We start from the raw sequence: 17,865 nt of genomic DNA, 5'->3' as shown, positions 1-17,865 counted from the left end.
CAACCTAGGAAAAACTTATGAGCACACTCTTACTTCACTGTTGAGAAACGAAAAAAGACTTCTATCTCCAACTCAGACGAAGCTTGCTTCTTTTTAGATGTGAAGCCGTGTCCAACCAAAATACCCAATAATCATTGCCCTTATAATGAATATTTTGTTCCACTCCTCAATCGTTGTGAAATCTCACCATTCACCCTCTTTAGGGGTCCAACGAGATGTAGAATCTCACAATCTATCCTTATTCGGGGCCATCATCCTCACTGTTGACTCTAATACCATTTGTAACAGTATAAGCCTAAAATAACTCAGGGAGATTCAACTAAGCCCAAAGTGAAAATAAAACATCGTAGGAAGAGCCAAATAGCTCGAAAGTTAGGGGTATATGAGCCTCCCCCTTATCAGTTGTGTAGGGCCTCCTAATTTACAAGGTAACATTCCCTAAAGAACATAAAGTCACTAACTAAAATCATCGCCTATACCATAGCAAGCAGGCAGCATTATTTCATCCAAAGATGTGCAAAATGGCTACTGAATCAACAAAAAAGGATTTCTTATATTTAAGGGGAAGGAGGGGAAGAACAAAGAGAAAGGGAAAAAAAAAGGAAAAGGGGAATAATATACTGATTCAAAAGGGAATCATGTTGTGGTATTTACTCTACTATTTTGTGAAGAAGAAGCCTCTGCTGCACCATTTCCTCAACCTACACGTTTTCGGTGAACGTGTCTTTAAGTATCATCCTCAACTCTGCCTCTACCTGAATCGATCCTACTCGCCACCCCGAACATCATCATTCGTCGTTGAAGTAGCAGTTTGTTTGCTATCGGAGAGAAGATTTGCCTGAACAGTTTATCCCAAGAAACGTTTTAATTATGACCGAAAGAAAACCGTAAAGCACATAATGAAACAAGCGTAAAGCAGCAGGACGATACAGCTACACTAAAATAACTCGGGACCGCGTGCCTTCACCAACAGAGCTGCGCCTTGGGGTCAAATATTATGATCATTAGGGTATTAAGAGTACATTACTCATGAGCCAAGGGGGTTGGTAGTAGAATAGTGGGAGGTTGGTTACTAGAGGGGATGAGGAGCCAATGGTTTAGTTAGTTTAGACATGGAAGCATGCACAAATAGCTCTACAGCATAAAAGATACATATCAAAACATGTTGGATACCTCGGCCAGAAGGAAATTTAGTCGGTCTTCGGATGTAGTCAGCACATCCAACGCATTAGACAGGGATGACGATTCCGCAATATGGTTATAATCATCTACTGTAAAATTCATGCTGCAGCTTTGAAGCCGACCATGTATGCTCCTACATTCAGACAGCAGCTTTCTCCAAGCTGTGTTTGCATGCTGTCTCAGTTCTCTTTCCTGTTGAAGGAATTCCTGAATGAGGAGAAAAAGAACAGGACAAATCAAAATTTGACTCTTCAGTCCGTTAAAACGTGCTGATTAAAATTTCTCAGTCAATAAACCGAACAGATATTGCAAACCCAATGCTCGGATAGAGAAAAATGCTCATGTTTTACTTAGTAAGAAGTAGATGAGATATGAGCAAAAAGCAGAGCGAGTAACCAAAGCACAACTTTTTGTCGATGTTGAACACGTGCGTACATGTTGCAGAAAACGGGAAAAAGTCTATACGAGCTTAAACTTTTGTTTCTGTTTAACACCTTAGTCTAAGAACAATTAGAAGATTGCAGTGTTACCTCGGTCTCGGACTTCTGTTGAAGTGTTTGACTAAGCTCTTGTTTAAGTTTGGCTTGGGTACTTCGAAGAGATTTAACCTCTTTAACAAGAACCCTGATATCTGCTTTTGATTTTCCTTCAAGCTCTTCAAATCGCTTAGAAACATTTTCTAGTTGATCTTTTGTGGAATCAAGCTCTTCTTGCAAGGAAACTTTCTCCTGGAGGGTAAATTCTTTCCTAGGCACTGAAAACGAATTTTCACCCTAGAGCATTTCGAGTGTCATTGAAAGGAGTTAGTAAAAAATAGTGAAAGGAATGAGTTAAATATAGCCAATTTAGAAGATTAAAAACCTCTTTAGACTTCAACTTTAACTCCATTTCGAATGATTTGTGACGAAGTTCCTCCATTTCCCACTGCATTTGGGTAACTTTTTCCCTCTCCATCAAAATAGCTTGTTGAAGGTTTTCTTTACTCTTCTGCTTGTTTGTTTCGAGTTCTACTTCCAAATCCTTAACCTGGGAACAAATTGCCACAAGATGAATTAGGTTTCTGTCAGTGTCCAGTATGAAATCACAAGAAGAACCATCAGTCATTTTGAGAACTAGTGATAGTAAAATGGAGCTAGTAATGCGAAAGTTACGATAGCTGGTCCATAAAAATACTAACCATTGGCACAGAAAATATTCAAAAAATGATTTGGCATTCGGTTAACGATACTAATTAATGTATGGAACAGCTGGTATCTGTTTCTCGAGACAGAGCAAACATATAACGTAGCCACTCATAAGAAACTTCGACAGCCGATGGCTATGTGTTGAATAGAATTACGCAAAAAGAAATAGATATGCGCAAGTGCCCTAAGAGAGTAGATATATTGTAACATTTAACCCAAGGACAGCCAGCTAATCATTATAGAATAAACAAGATTTGCAGCATACCATTGTTGCAAGGTAATCTTTCACAGTTATTTCCTGGTTCAATCTTGATATAAGGTCCTCCATGTCTGTTCTTGCGGTCACTAGCCTTTGATGCATTGTTGAAAGAACCCTATTCATTTTATGGCGATGATCCTTTGGGAGGAGCAGTGCATCACGTGAAAAATGCAATTCCGGGTTGCTATGAATTTCAATTGCATTTGAAACCTCAGCACCCGAATGGTCAAGTGAGCCATTGCCTATCGAATTTGAACGTGAAAAGCTTGAAATTTCTCCACCCCTCAGAGAACTTGCATCACTTGCCACACTCTCATCAGACAGCTTTTGTGCATGACCAATTACCTCGCCATGCTCGGGCTCTACAAAAGGTACCAGTCCATTTTTATCCAAGTACGATGCCTTAGAAGTATTACCATTGTGCCCATCCTTTAAATTGTTATTATATCTAGGATGAGCTTTATGTTTTGGAAGGCCTTCCAACTGCTCTAGAATGGTCTGCCCCATAAACAGTCCCTCGTCAATATTGGACAATCCATACTTCACGAGTTTTTCGATTGGGCTAGAAAGATCGTCATCCATGGCTAAATCATCAATGGCAATTTCAGAACTATCATCTCTTCCCAGACTTGCTGTTCCAAGTTCAGAGGCCTCATAAGCAGTATCACTACCATAATCTGATGCCAGCGACAAACCACCAACAACAGTAGATGAGCTTGAATTAGGAGGGGATTGATGTGCAGAAATTTTGCAGTTATAATCAGGGTATTCACCTGAAGGCTCCTGATTATCATTTTGGAATGCTGAAAGAATTGTGACAGGAATTAAAATGTTAAAACTCCAATATATAGATTATGGAGAACTGCATGTAATGGCGTTTAGAATTAGAACTTCCAGGGGTAAAAACTAGATAATACAAAAGCAAAGACATTTTTGAAGTATACTCTAAACAAGAAAGAACGTACATGACCTAGCAGCAGCTTCTAGCTCAAGAAAGGACGCGACTGCAACACTTCTTGAGATATCAATGTCAGACAGCAGCTTAGTCAACCATTCCTCCAAAGAACGCCTTCTCTGCAACAAAATTAAACCTGTGAAAAATAATAGTTACAGTCTTACTGATACACAACCAAAGTGCATAAATATAGAATTACAAAATGGGTAACTGTCAACACCCTCATCTTGAAACCAAAAGGTTTAGACTCGCAACTCGCTAGAACACAGTAGAACTAGGTGATTGATGATTCCTACTTTCCTTCAAAGAAATTATTGCAGAGGAATGCATGACAAATACACCAGGGTCCAAACATACCGTGTCTAATCTTGGGCATGTCATAAGAATGTCTAAAACAGTCAGTACTTATTCTAATGTGCTTCATTCCTAGATCCTGTAGAAGATGATTCTTATTTCCTTACATATTGGCGGAAGGATTGATTCATACAAGGGTTATCAAATCATACAAAATATTTTCCAGCAAGGTTCCGTAGAGTAAACAAAGAGACTGAGGGTGAAAAGAAATTAAATGATACGCTCATGTGTGTATCCTTCTGCAGATTGCCCACCTCCTCTAAGAGAGCCCTGGTTCTTATCCGCAAGATCCCTTTGGATGGAGCTGGTGGAATACTTTTCTTTGGAAAAGCCTTTTTAATCTGGCAAGTGATAAAATCTCATAACTGATAACAATTAAAAAATGGGAGTAATCAATGTGAAAAGGGGTATTCCCAAATTAAATGAAAGGCGTCAACTTACATTAGAAAATAAATTTAGGAAATCGTTAAATCGCCTTAAAACTCTCCGTAGTGCTGTGATCCCCTCAGGTGACTGTACACCAACCTGAACCCTGTAGAACTGTCCCTTGATAATGTTAATGTACAAGGAAAGAGGGAGGTGCTACGCTATAAAATGTAAATGCTAAAAAACGGACAAGTCGATTCATACACGAGAATTTAATTGCGCCTATATTTAGTTAATCCATCGCAGCTAGAACACATTTTCTCGCAACATCATATTTTGCAACTTCTAATGGTATAGGTGATTATTCTGCATCAGCATTAGCTTACTGCTACGATGTTATTTTTAGAGGCACAAATATGCAATTAACAACATCAAACCATCAATACCAAAAGAAAATGGGGAAGTTGATAAGTATACCACTACAGGATCTGCAGCTCGTGTTTTCGGAAGGGCAACCCATGAAGGTATTATAACACAGTAACTCCATCCAGTGTGATGATCGTGAGGCCAAACTGTGTCCTTCCCATTCTGCACAAGAAATGAAAGATTTCCTAGTGAACATTAAGATAAAAATCACCAAACATAAAGAGTGCCGTGAATCGTAAAAGAAACCAGGAGATAGCTGCCATACACCACCCAACATTGACAAAAACGTAGAGCTAAGCCGCAAGTTCTAACTTTCCTTCTAAAAATATCACTTAAAATGAGATAACTTTCTGACTGAAATTTCAGAGACTAGTCTTTTCCACTACAAGACACCAAAACCTTCAAGCATTCAAGCAGATCTTTATTATTATTTTTGAATGACAATTGGTATGAACAACATTGCAACCTAAAGAAAAGAAAAGGTAAAATATGGTATGGTACACCAAGAACAATGAAACTCATCAGAAGTAACATAAAGTAAATATGGTATGTTTGGACGAACTTGAAAGTAGATTTTTATGATCGAGTTACAAATCAATGAGATCGTGATAAAAACAGTAGTAATAATTCAACGTTCCATTATCTAGCAAGCCGGACAAATAAATACAACAAAGCCAGTGAAATCTATTCGATCAATCCACGAAGAAAAATCCAAAGAAAACCCGAGGAATGTATAAAAAGTTCTCATAATCCAATTCTAAGCAAATAAATTCACATAATCAGAATCCAACACCAACCCATTTTCGAGGAGGAGGACTCCAGTCCATTCCAAGAGGCAACGGCGAGGTTCCATCATGTCTATGTTTGGGCGGACTTCGATTCTGCATCATACTTCAAATTTCTCCTAAAATTTCCACAAACTGAATACAATCATCAGGATCGGAAACACAAATTTGACGAGATCCTCTTCCTTATCCGCTACGCAATCGAATCCAATCCAATTAACCATTCGATGAACGACCTCCTGCCCGAGTTTCAGCACAATCAGCGGCGTTTTACCGTCGGATCGAATCGGAAAACACAAAACAAGAAGTGGAAAATCTGACAATGGACAGATGGAACTAGAATCTCACGCCAGCAAAAGGGGAAAAACGTAGCCACCTGAAGCCGCGTGCAGCGAGTAAATTAGGAAACTATCTGAGCTTTGGCTTTCGGATTCTGTCTGTATCTATGAAAGAGATATAGAGAGAGAATGTTAGAGAGAGAATGCTTGAGAAGCAAACACCGAACTGTCGTCCTCTCGCCCGCGACCTTCTTCCTTCAGCTTCTTCTCGGTGAAAGTATTTCCACAGTACGGAAAAAATGGCTATAAATTTATAGCCCTATTTTTCCTTTTCCAAAAATGACCCCGAATTCTATTCCTTCAAATTTAAATTGGAAAAATGGCCCAATATTCCTTCTGAAATTACCGTATTGCCCTCGTATGACTATTACGAGGGAAGCTACATTAAATAATATTTTTAGTTTTCAATCTTTTAAAATTAAATTGTTTTTTCGCAATTTACTTTTAATTTTAAATTTTTAAAATAGCAAAAATTAAATAATAATCGAATATATATATATATATATATATATATATATATATATATATATATATATATATATATATATATATATTTTTTTTAAATTGGGTTTGAATTTTATACAGTAGGGAAAAAATGGCTATAAATTATTTATAGCCCTATTTTTTCCTTTTCCAAAAATGACCCCGAATTCTACTCCTTAAATTTAAATTGGAATAATAACCCAATATTCCCTCCGAAATTACCGTATTGCCCTCGTAGGGACTAATACGAGAGAAGCTACATTAAATAATATTTTTAGTTTTCAATTTTTAAAAATTAAATTGTTTTTTTCGCAATTTTAGGTTACTATTTTAAAATTTTAAAATAACAAAAATTAAATAATAATCGAATATATTTTTTATTTTTTAAAATTGGGTTGAATTTTATTTCCAACTAGGATAATGCTGAGTCATATTTTAAATTACATTTAAATATTATTTTTAATTAGATGATTTAGTAATTTTATAAGTTATATTTTCAATTATCTCTCTCATTATTTCTTTTTAAATTTCTCTCATAATTTAAAAATATTTAAATTAAAATTGAACTTAAATAATAATAATAATAACAATACTTTATTTTCACTTTTGAAATAATAATTGAAAGAGAAAAAAGTTGGAACCAACTTTCTAGCTCATTCCCGCTGTGTTGGCAATCTTGATTTTTAAAAACCTAATTTCGATTTCTTCCTCTCTCTCTCTCTCTCTCTCCGATAATTTTCAACGCCTGAATTTGAAACTGCCGGTGAGGAATTCAAGATCCCGATCTTCCAGCACGTAGCAGCTGCGTCAGCTCCACTCATCGACCTGCTTCTTGCAGTCAATCGATCTTATCTCCACTCTGATGGCGATAATTTACGCGTTGGTTGCCAGGGGATCGGTGGTTCTGGCCGAATTTTCTGCTACTCCGACGAATGCGAGCTCGATTTCTCGTCAAATTCTCGATAAAATTCCGGGAAACGATGATTCTCATGTTTCCTACTCGCAGGATCGGTATCTCTTTCATGTCAAGCGTACTGATGGCCTTACGGTGCTCTGTATGGCCGATGACACTGCCGGAAGTGAGTATCGCTCTCTCTGTATTTGTCAATTTTTTAATTGTAGTCTCGTTGTTGAGAATTCGGTTTCATTTTCGTTTTTTTGTGATGATGTGTTGTGCAATTAAGTAGTCTGGTGCAAAATACTGGATAATTTTTGTTTGGTTATTTAGTAGTTGCACTGTACAGCATGCTTGTTGATTTCTGTAAGTTGCGGGAGACCGAGAGTATTGTCTTTGAGTTTGAAGATGGAGAGTATGTTTAGCTTTAAGGATGGTTTATTTCATATACGTTTTTCTTGGAGAAATCTGTTGATTTGCTTGGTCTGTTTGTTCACCGTTAATTCTCTGCAATTGTTGCTTGATTAGTTTGGATGATCGCCAAGACGATACTTTAATTTTCGTTATTTTCAATTCATTTCAAGTGACATCAAAATGACCAGTTCGAGGGATTTTGTTACTATCTTGTGAAATATACCGGCATGAAGAATCACTGAAATGTTTATCAATCTTGATCTGCTTTGCCCCACCGACAGTAAAATTCAGTCAATTCAGTTTTGAGTTCTACTGGCAATGACAACTTGGTTTCTTCAGGGAGGATTCCTTTTGCATTCCTTGAAGATATTCATCAGAGATTCGTAAGGACATATGGCCGTGCAGTTCATTCAGCGAATGCTTATGGCATGAACGATGAATTCTCAAGAGTTTTGAGTCAGCAAATGGAATATTACTCCAACGACCCAAATGCAGATAGGATCAACCGGCTGAAAGGTGAAATGAGTCAGGTGACTACTAAACTATTTCAAGTTTTTATTTGTGTACTCTTATACAGCACAAGATAGCAAGCAGCAACTTCTTAAACTTCACGTACTCTAGGATGTAATGGGGCGACACTCATATTTTTAATCTGGGTGGATCGAGGGTGGGGCGGGTCGTTTGGAATGATAAAGACTGTGACAAAGCTTGTTTAGTTTGTTGCATTCTATTAGTTTCTGTTGGCCTTTTGGGTGTGACACTTCCAGTACCTTATTCTAATATTCCATCATCATTATTCAGCCACTCTGCTATCAGACAATGATATAGTGTTTCTTACCATACTTGACAATTGGCATTAGTATCATATAAGAAAACAAAATAGTGTATGTTACTCGGGAGGAAGAACAAATTTGGCCAAAAGAAGTATAATGAAAAAGTTGTTAAAGAAGAAAAAAAATATAGATCCAGCCTCAGCTTTCTAATACATGTCAATCTTGGAATGTATATTGTATAATCTTTCACCGTAAATTTTTAGCTTCCTAGTTATGCAATTAGCACAATGTTATTGATGATTAATAGTTATTATGTTTTACAGGTGCGAAATGTCATGATAGAGAATATTGACAAAGTTTTAGAGCGAGGCGATCGCTTGGAGCTGCTCGTGGATAAAACTACTAACATGCAAGGAAACACCATGCGATTTAGGAAGCAGGCTCGACGTTTCAGAAACACAGTATGGTGGAAAAATGTGAAGCTCGTGTATGTTTCCTCCTATTCTAAAGAATGACTCTTTCCATCAGTACTAACACTGGCGTAAGATTGTTTCTGCATTTTGGTTTTATGCCTGCAACTCTGCATGTGGTGACATAAGTTGCTGAGAATTCTATTATGAAAACTATGACAATTAGATACTTATTATAACGGCCCAAGCCCACCGCTAGTAGATATTGTCCTTTTTGAGCTTTTACTTTCGGACTTCTCCTCAAGGTTTTTAAAACACGTATGATGGGGAGAAATTTCCACACCCTTATAAAGAATGCTTTGTTCTCCTCCCCAATCGACCCTAATTTGTCACGTGTAAACTAAATGAATAACTGCATGATTAAACTCTTAATTTAATTATGGAAAGCATGTGTTTGCTACTAACACCCCCACCAAAAAAGAAAAGTTCCTTTCAGCTATACATTTCCTTGTACGCTCGGTTTGTTCGACTTCTGCTTATGCAAGTTTCATTTAGAAAGCATCTCAATGTCTTAAAAAAGATGATATTCTTGCAGGGTAATGCTGATAATTCTCCTCCTAGTGATTGCTTACTTGGTGCTGGCTTTTGTTTGTCATGGAGTGACATTGCCTACATGTCTATAATGAGAACATCAATTTATGGCCTGATAGTACTTCGTTTAGTTTGGGTTGCTCCCTCGTGTTTGCATCGATTTTCCACTGGTGTACGTTGCTCGTGCACTAACTTATCCGATTCGATAAACTCAGCTTGTCTGTGTGCTCTCCTGTGTTCCTCATAATTGGGTGGTATTGATTTGAATTATATACATGTTCGTCTTCAGAAGCCATGGCTTTGACTATATTTTGTAAGTAAATTCTTAATATGAATCTATAATATTTTGATACAGAGTGAAGCTTTAGCATTGTTGTCCACTACTAAATCTTTGATTCTGCAGGTCTCTTCTCATCATATCTGAAATGCCCTCTTGTGCTTATTTGGCTCAAGCAGCTTCAAAATTATACCATTTTCTATAACATTTTTTTTTTATATATATAAAAAAGGTTACGTTTTAGGGTTGAATTACAGGTCTTATTTACTTTAAATGGTTTCAATTGTTTAGTAGCTTGTTTTAAGTAATTATTTAAAGTTTGTTTTTGAGAAATTTTATAATTAATTGATCTATTAGTTCATTCAACACGTCTTGTACGGTAATCTTTTAATTGTTTTTATTTAAGTCTATAAATATTATTTATACATGAGTTTTGTTCAATGAAATTCATAGGTATAGGGTTTCAATTCATAGGTATAGGAAGAAAAAACCTTGTCAAGTAGAGATTTTTTCTTTTTCGACCATCTTTCGGTCGTGAATACATGGCTCGTTCATTTACTTGCTCATGAACTCGCAGCTTAACCAGAAGCAACGAAAAGGAAAGTGTAAAAGCTTTGCCCCTTGAGATTATTATGAACGGGCTAAATTGATCCTTTAGCTTATCTATATTTTAAAAAAATCAAACTAAATTTTGAAAATCTTCAAATTTAGGTAAGAATTAAATTCTTATATGATTTTAGAAACCCTTAAAAGTATTTAAGAGACTAATTCAACAAATTTAATAGCAAATTACTCCTTGAAATGAGTTTAGACTTCATGAAATAGTTAACTTCTATCGATCCGTGTTCGTATAGAATAGGTTACTCTCTCTAATTGTTATAATAGGAAAAATTAACGTAACTAATATTTGAGAGAATATTTTTCAGTTCTCATTCTTCGAAAGGAGGAGGCGGAGTATTTTAAATTATTGCATATTCAAATTTTCATCTTAAAGAGTCTTCAAAATTTCTCAAACTATTTACTAATCATTACATGCATTACCTCCAACTGTAAAGTCTCTATGTACCTAATGTTACTACAATGGGTACATCACCACCCATATACTATAGTGATACCAGGCCTACACTTAGAAGGTAGAGAAAAGACTGTTATTGAGGGGTTCAGAATTTAAGCACGTTCGAGAAGTTCTATTGCTATATTAGTACGAATATACTCTTTTCATTTAGTATTTGACTCCTCGTTCGATAGCTCACAACATTTTATGACAAGCAACCAATACTGACCAAACTAGATGTAATATGAAGTCACAAGTAAGATATTAAAAAAAATGGCATACCCTATATAAGTCAGCCTAGGAGCCTAAGATCTTGCTTAAACTTCCACAGAAAACTGTTCACATAAAGCTCCTCTATAATCAACTTCAGGGTTTCTCATTCATACTTACTTGATAACATGAAGACGAGTTCTGATCGGATTAGCTCCCTCCTTAGGCTGCAGGCTGTACGCCTGCTGTTCGTTCGCTTCTGCGTGTTCGTGTTGGAATGTGCAAGAACGATACCTGAAACTGAAACCACCAGAATTCGACCAAACCAAACTCCAGTTTCCATTTAACTCATCTAACAATCATATATAGTTATCTCACATTCAGCAGTTGAAAGATTGAAACATATGAAATGAGACAACTTCCATAAAGATGATGAATGGTTAGGTACCTCCCCTTGACCAGTAGGGCAAGGGAGAGCCTTTTAATGCAAAGGGCTGAATCATTGAGTGTGGGGCTAGAGAAATGAAGGTTTCCCTGAAAAAGAAAGTAGCTGTGCTTTGATATCTGAGATCAATGGCCCATTTTTAGGCCATAATATCAAAGCTGAATCAAACAAACAAGTTCTGCATCTTTCTCTTTGGGAGAGGCTGGAAGTATGGTCCAATTGTTCACCTGCAGTATGTATCAGTTTTACAGAGGAAATCAACAAATACATACCGTTCTTGGGATTGATGATTGATATATGCATGTGTGTGTATATATATAGAGAGAGAGAGAGAGTGAGAGAGAGTGAGAGAGAGAGAGAGGACCCACGTGGCATCTAGACAAGCATTGTCTTTGCAGCAAATCTTTGTATTTTTTCACAATTACTTCATCAGAACAAACTATCCATCGTTATTTGGATTATCCTCTACAAGATTTAGTTTATTCAACAACTTCTCCAGTTCTTGCAAGGCAAGCTTATAACGTTCTTGAGATTGTGCACCTTCCTCTACAACTGGAAGGGCACAATTAAGAATGTGACTATATTGGTATGATGAACTATACATATTTGTATTACTTAGGCTCTGACCTAGAAGATACCTGCGTTTGAAATCTTTACACCACCGTGGCAGAATGTAGCGAGCGGGGATTTCTTCCACGCCGTTATAATTTAGAACATTTAACGCATGCCTGCAAAGGTAACCTTTGTAGTTGAATAAACTGCAAATGCATCGAATGTCCACTTCAGTTGTCTCATATAAGACCTCGAAATATTTTACCTCTTTCTCGTTTCCCTCAACTTCAATCCTTTCTTTGACAATGTAAGTTACTATAGGCCCATTTACACTGACCTGCCTTGTGTTGAAGCAAGAGTACATTCCTTCTACCTCAGATTGGAACTTGCTAAATATGTCTTTTGTGTACACCTTGGAGAGCTGCAATTCAAAATTACATCTCGTTTTCAACTCGAGGCTTAAATTTCTCGACTCCAGATCGGCAACTGATACTTTATGGTATGTCCTATGGAGGGCAAGATCATACTTATCGAGAAATTCCTTAAAAGATGTGTGTTTATGTACATAGCCATCGAAAAACGTTTTAAAGCTCTCATTTGCATGGATAGGGACCATTCCTGCAAAAAAAATGTCTTTCAAGTATACAGGAGCCCATAATGTTCTATCTTCATACAGTGATTGGAGCCATTTATTATCTCCAAGCGCATTGTGCTTGATCATATTAGTCCACGAAGTTTCAAATTCAGCTATCTTCAATGAGCTAAAAATGGTTTTGTTCAATTGGCTTCTTATTGTTTCATATCCTTTCAAACCACCCAACTTTTCTGGTACTCTTTGCATGACATACCACGTAGAATAACAGTGACAAGCTTTAGGGAAAACTTCAGAGACTGCAGCTACCAGTGTTTTATTTTGGTCAGTAATGATGACCTGTGGAGAGCATCCCAGCATGCATTGAAGCCATGCCTTCAAAATCCAAACAAAACACTCCACTGATTCAAAGCCAACAAAGCCACATCCTAACAACACTGATTGCCCATGGTGGTTCACACCGACAAACGAAATCAGAGGAATCTCGTATCTGTTTGTTAAGCATGTTGTATCTATAGTGATGGTATCACAAAAGTAACTATATGTAGTCCTCGACCGGGCATCTGCCCAAAACACATTTCTCAAGTGCCCATCATTGTCAAGATCCATCAAGTAAAAAAAATTGGGATTTGTCAATTTCATGCGGCAGAAATAATTATACAGTGCATGTCCATCCCCATCTTTAAGTTCCAAGTGTTTCAAGTGATCAACGGAACTGATACCCTCTCTTTGGTCAACATTTGAGCATCCACTACAACCATTAAGAGTAGTTGATCTATACAGCTTGATGGTATGAACTTCGGTTACAGGATGCAGCTGTGGCTGTGCTTTCTTCGCAGCAAGAATCATCTTTTTATGTGACTTGTAAAATCGAGTGATTTGTGGATTCACTGGATGGTTGTGTTCAAGCTCCACTTCAACTATTCTCCACCTTTTGGTGTCAACCAACCTAATAATTATCATTGCAGGACAACCAGTTCTAGTTTCCGGCCTTGGATTGTTGGCTTCACTCTTTTTCTTAAATCCTGCACTGCTGCAGCTAAGTTTAGCTCTATATCGCTCCTTTCTCTTAGATCGGAACCACGAATTACTGACTCTGATGCCAAATCCCAGTTCCTTAGCATAAACGTTATAGAAGTCATATGCCTCATCAAAAGAATCAAACTCCAAACCTACTGTTGGCAGTGGAGGATTCTTCTTTGACTGTGCTTCCCCAGATTCGTTTCCATTGTCCACGAAGGCACCATCGCCATCCACCTCATACTCGTCACATTCATCAAAGATAGGCTCACTATTAAGACAGACTTCCTCCATCTGAAAGAAATATCTCACATAATCATAGTTTTGCAGCCGTAGGCCGTTGGGTACATTTAGAAACAACGAGAACGAATTATCCAGCAAGCAAACATGACAAAGTTCAATAATCAAATTTTGTGGTTATATATCGTACAACTAACTGAATTATGAATCCGGTAACACAGTGCCATCGTACGTGTACATCATCCGACTATATAATTCCAAAAGCATGTAACTGATGGCATTTGCCCCAGGCTTCTCTTGAGAGGTTTACTTACAATATGCAAATCTATGGGGCCTTGTTATACATGAGATTCAATATATATTTTTTATACCTTGGGCACATGAGACACTTGCGTTTGAGGAACCGACGAAACCTGAACCTACTTGTTTCACAGGATAACGTTCACGAATAGTTCTCTCAATTATTAGAGATAAATCACGTTAAAACTGAGCATGTAGGTAGAGAACTTACATTTCAACCTGTTTCACCCTTCATCCTTTATATTCACTGCTTAATACTTGGCCCTCGTGAATATGAAAAAGACCAATATCAAACTCCATGGCTAACCTTCAAGATAGTCTCGTTTCAATCAATGCAATTGTAGATAGCAAGCATTCAGAGTACTAAATTGATTTGCAAAATTACGAATAACGTTATCTTCATTCAAGCAAATTTGCACTGTTTATAAAGCTAACTGCTAAATAAATCACCCTTCTAGTAACCCTGAAATTATAATCTTCTCATTAAGCAACTGCAAGTCTACATCTCAGTTTATCTGTTATGCCAAAACAATGGACGCTCATAATTACATCAACAACGTCATAAAACTTGACGTGCAAGCATGAGAATCGCTGAAAGGCAATCCAAGTAAATGAGACAAAATGTCGTAATCATTTCTTTGTATATGTTCGCGAATAAACAGACTTTTCCGCTCTCTTCTCGACAAACAATTTCAACAATTACAAAAGTTACTCCACCAGATTTTCAAAATCGTCCAAACAAACCGAATTCATCGAGCCCTATGAGAGGAGCATTTTTCAATCAATTCAATGCCCTAATTACTGAAATTATGCAGCGATATATTGAGAATCACGGTGATCTTACAGAATCGACGGAGGATAACCGGTGCGGAGCAGAATCGCCACGATTTTGAAGCCCAATTGATCTACCGAGCTTGGTCCGCTGGGAAGAAGCACGAGTGGAGCTCCCAAACGCCTCGAGTAATGGGGATTCTTTCAACTCAATGAGCTGACACGTGGTCTACTGTTCATTTTCGTTCTATTTATTTTTAGGTCCTCGCATTTTCACTTATTTCCAAATAGTGCCCAGGTTTTCATCCTTTTATATGAACGTCCCACAAATTTTATGTAATTGTAATTTTAGCTAAATATATGGTTTAATGTCCAATGTTTTGTTTTTTTTAGGGTTAAATAAAATTTCTAAATCTATGTAACAATATAGTCCCTTAACTTTAGTTTATAACAATATAGTCCCTGAATTTAAATCTTTTTACGTTGCAGCCCTTTTAAATTTTAATATTAATATATAACCGTTTAATTCTTATTTTTTAATACAATAAATCCTTCGAAATTATGTGTCAATTTTTATTATACTATAATTTTGTAATATATAAATATGTTTAGTCCAACCGTTAAAAAAATTTAAAATAAAATAGCTAAATTTTAAATTGTTATTTTTATAAATATGTACTCATCAATAATATTTTAATATATATTTTTTAATATTTTTCAATTATACTCGTTCGATTAGCTAATATTATTTTTTTATTAACTTGAACGTTAAAAACATATTCCCGATCAAACTTTCATTTTTTCACCTTCAAATATTGTTGAATTAAAAATACCACATTTTCACTCTCAAATAGAGTGACCAATTGATCGGTCCGTATTTAATTGTTTTTAGTTATAAGACAAAGTTGAACAATGTTATAATATTATATTTAGTCTTATTTGTTTTAATTATGGATTGATTTGGGTTTGTGGGACATCCGATAAAATTGTAACGATACAGAGAAGATTAGCATGGCCCCTGCGCAAGGATGACACGCACAACTCGAGAAATGGTATCAGAGCCAGTCATCGGACGATGTGCTAGCCTTCTCGCTGTTCCCCAAAAGGGGGTAGACACGAGGCGGTGTGCCAGTAAGGACTCTGGCCCCAAAGGAGGTGGATTTGGGGGCGGTCCCACATCGATTGGAGGAAGGAAAGAGTGTCAGCGATGACGCTCGGCCCCGAATGGGGGTGGATTATGATGTCCCACATTGGTTGGGGAGGAGAACAAACCACCATTTATAAGGGTGTGGAAACCTTCTCCTAGCATACGCGTTTTAAAGCCTTTAGGGGAAGCCCGAAAGGGAAAGCCCAAAGAGGACAATATACCTTGATTATTTATTTTATACTCTCGTAAATTCTATATTTTGTGTAACACAGAACGACTGGTTTGAACGTTTGAAAATCACTGATTTTTGCAGTCGTTACTCTACGTTTTGGATTAATAACAGCGTTTTTGGAAAAAGAATGAATGCAGTGTAATATACCTTTCATATATCCTTGAACTCTATACACATGTAGGGAGAAACGTATATCACGTCAGATAATCGCTACAAAATGACTAAAACAAACAAACGCTTTTAATGTGACTACATCAAATTCCACGCCTCGTTAAGCTCGTGATTCGTTTTGTTTTTCAGTTCAGGCTTTAAAAGCGAGCGGTTGAAACGTTTTACATAAAGCTATGTTACATATCAATTACCGTAGGGTTTTGCTCGTTTTCACGTTTTTTCACGCTACCTTATATGGTAAAGTTATGCACTTGATGGTCTACCACTGCATGAACACTGATTTTTAGTACCTCTCGACACGAAAAAAGGACTAAAACTAACCAATGCGTTTAATGTGACTATATCAAATTCCACGCCTCATTAAGCTCGTGATACGTTTTGTTTTTCAGTTCAAGCTTTAAAAGCAAGACGTTTAAACGTTTTACCTAAAGCAATGGTACATATCAATTACCGCAGGGTTTTGCTCGTTTTCACGTTTTTTCACGCTACCTTATATGGTAAAGCTATACATTTGATGGTCTCCCACTGCATGAACACTGATTTTTAGTAGCTCTCGTTTTCACGCTTTTTCTCGCTAACCTTATATGGTAAAGCGCCTCGTTAAGCTCGTGATTCGTTTTGTTTTTCAGTTCGCGCTTTAAAAGCAAGACATTTAAACGTTTCACCTAAAGCTATGGTACATATCAATTACCGCAGGATTTTGCTCGTTCACGCTTTTCCACACTAACCTTATATGGTAAAGCTATGCACTTGATGGTCTCCCACTGCATGAACACTGATTTTTAGTAGCTCTCGACACATAGAAATAAAAAGAATTTTAGGGGTTAGAATAATGACTAAATAATGCAAAGTCGGTGAAACCACGAGGATCACCGTCCTTCCATTAAAAATCTCTAAATGCTAACACGGTACAACTGAGACGGAGGATCTCAGCTACTCGTGCATCCTACATCTGGGCAAAAAAAAAAAAAAAAAAAAAAAAAAAAAAAAACCACGAGCATAACTCAATCGTAATCATCACATTTTCTTTCTCCAAGGTCAAAAATAAAAATACGTCACACGAGAAATCAATAGTGTTAGGTGAACACGACTCTCAAAGTTTAAATCTCGATACTTCACATTCGCTATATTATAAAAACACGTCACACGAGAAATTAATAGTGTTAGATAAACACGACTCTCTACAATGGTATGATATTGTCCACTTTGAGTATAAGTTCTCATGACTTTGCTTTGGGTTTCCCGAAAAGGTCTCACACGAATGGAGATAGTATTCCTTGATTATAAACTCATGATCATTCTCTAAATTAACCGATGTGGGACTTTCATCCAACAAATAGAATATCTCACGAACAGTGGAGAAAAAGGGGAGTACGATACTCTCGTAATAAAAATTGTTCCCTAACGAACGTGTAGCTAAATTTTTTATTTTATTGTAA

General features: G+C 36.8%; 3 protein-coding genes and 1 non-coding gene across 7 annotated transcripts; 2 read left to right on the top strand and 2 right to left on the bottom strand.

Annotated features, from left to right (window-relative positions):
• Positions 1 to 476: 476 nt before the first annotated feature.
• On the bottom strand, positions 477 to 6,064 carry LOC111788121 (PX domain-containing protein EREL1-like). The gene is given in 11 exon segments (XM_023668329.2): positions 477 to 769; positions 772 to 838; positions 1,174 to 1,389; positions 1,713 to 1,955; positions 2,044 to 2,208; positions 2,632 to 3,428; positions 3,591 to 3,699; positions 4,189 to 4,275; positions 4,376 to 4,474; positions 4,778 to 4,888; positions 5,524 to 6,064. Coding segments are annotated over 11 exon segments (2,055 nt in total). The 5' UTR covers positions 5,617 to 6,064; the 3' UTR covers positions 477 to 701.
• Positions 6,065 to 6,982: 918 nt separating this feature from the next.
• LOC111788280 (vesicle-associated membrane protein 711) lies at positions 6,983 to 9,943 on the top strand. Of its 2 annotated transcripts, XR_015419281.1 has the most exons (5): positions 6,983 to 7,411; positions 7,981 to 8,171; positions 8,738 to 8,901; positions 9,420 to 9,728; positions 9,819 to 9,943. XR_015419281.1 is itself a non-coding variant. In XM_023668599.2 (4 exons), the coding sequence occupies exons 1-4, from the start codon at positions 7,195 to 7,197 to the stop codon at positions 9,505 to 9,507; spliced, it is 660 nt and encodes a 219-aa protein (XP_023524367.2). In that variant the 5' UTR covers positions 6,983 to 7,194; the 3' UTR covers positions 9,508 to 9,782. The 2 variants fall into 2 exon arrangements, 1 of the variants encoding a protein (XP_023524367.2); XM_023668599.2 differs by lacking the exon at positions 9,819 to 9,943 and having other exon boundaries at positions 9,420 to 9,782.
• Positions 9,944 to 11,777: 1,834 nt separating this feature from the next.
• LOC111788124 (protein FAR1-RELATED SEQUENCE 6) lies at positions 11,778 to 15,089 on the bottom strand. 3 transcript variants are annotated; one of them, XM_023668337.2, is made up of 4 exons: positions 14,950 to 15,089; positions 14,317 to 14,412; positions 12,040 to 13,859; positions 11,778 to 11,953 (listed from the first exon to the last, which is right to left on the bottom strand). In XM_023668337.2, the coding sequence occupies exons 3-4, from the start codon at positions 13,857 to 13,859 to the stop codon at positions 11,917 to 11,919; spliced, it is 1,857 nt and encodes a 618-aa protein (XP_023524105.2). In that variant the 5' UTR covers positions 14,317 to 14,412; positions 14,950 to 15,089; the 3' UTR covers positions 11,778 to 11,916. The 3 variants fall into 3 exon arrangements, with proteins under 3 accessions (XP_023524105.2, XP_023524103.2, XP_023524104.2); XM_023668335.2 differs by having other exon boundaries at positions 11,778 to 13,859; XM_023668336.2 differs by having other exon boundaries at positions 11,778 to 13,859; positions 14,317 to 14,407.
• A 744-nt stretch (positions 15,090 to 15,833) lies between these two features.
• LOC111789440 (U6 spliceosomal RNA) lies at positions 15,834 to 15,940 on the top strand. The gene has a single exon (XR_002814339.2). It is a non-coding gene; the product is annotated as a U6 spliceosomal RNA (small nuclear RNA).
• Positions 15,941 to 17,865: the final 1,925 nt, after the last annotated feature.

Source organism: Cucurbita pepo, chromosome 2 (genome assembly GCF_057944985.1).
Source record: "Cucurbita pepo subsp. pepo isolate OVF chromosome 2, ASM5794498v1, whole genome shotgun sequence".
In the NCBI taxonomy this organism is placed as follows: Eukaryota; Viridiplantae; Streptophyta; class Magnoliopsida; order Cucurbitales; family Cucurbitaceae; genus Cucurbita; species Cucurbita pepo.
The sequence above is the reverse complement of the archived record's forward strand: the minus strand, read 5'-3'. Positions and strand labels throughout refer to the sequence as shown.

Coding starts and splice junctions, on each gene's coding strand:
- LOC111788124 (XM_023668335.2), bottom strand. CDS start 13,859: ATGGAGGAAGTCTGTCTTAATAGTGAGCCTATCTTTGATGAATGTGAC.
- LOC111788280 (XM_023668599.2), top strand. CDS start 7,195: ATGGCGATAATTTACGCGTTGGTTGCCAGGGGATCGGTGGTTCTGGCC. Junction 7,412..7,980: donor GGCCGATGACACTGCCGGAA/GTGAGTATCGCT, acceptor TGGTTTCTTCAG/GGAGGATTCCTTTTGCATTC. Junction 8,172..8,737: donor TGAAAGGTGAAATGAGTCAG/GTGACTACTAAA, acceptor TATGTTTTACAG/GTGCGAAATGTCATGATAGA.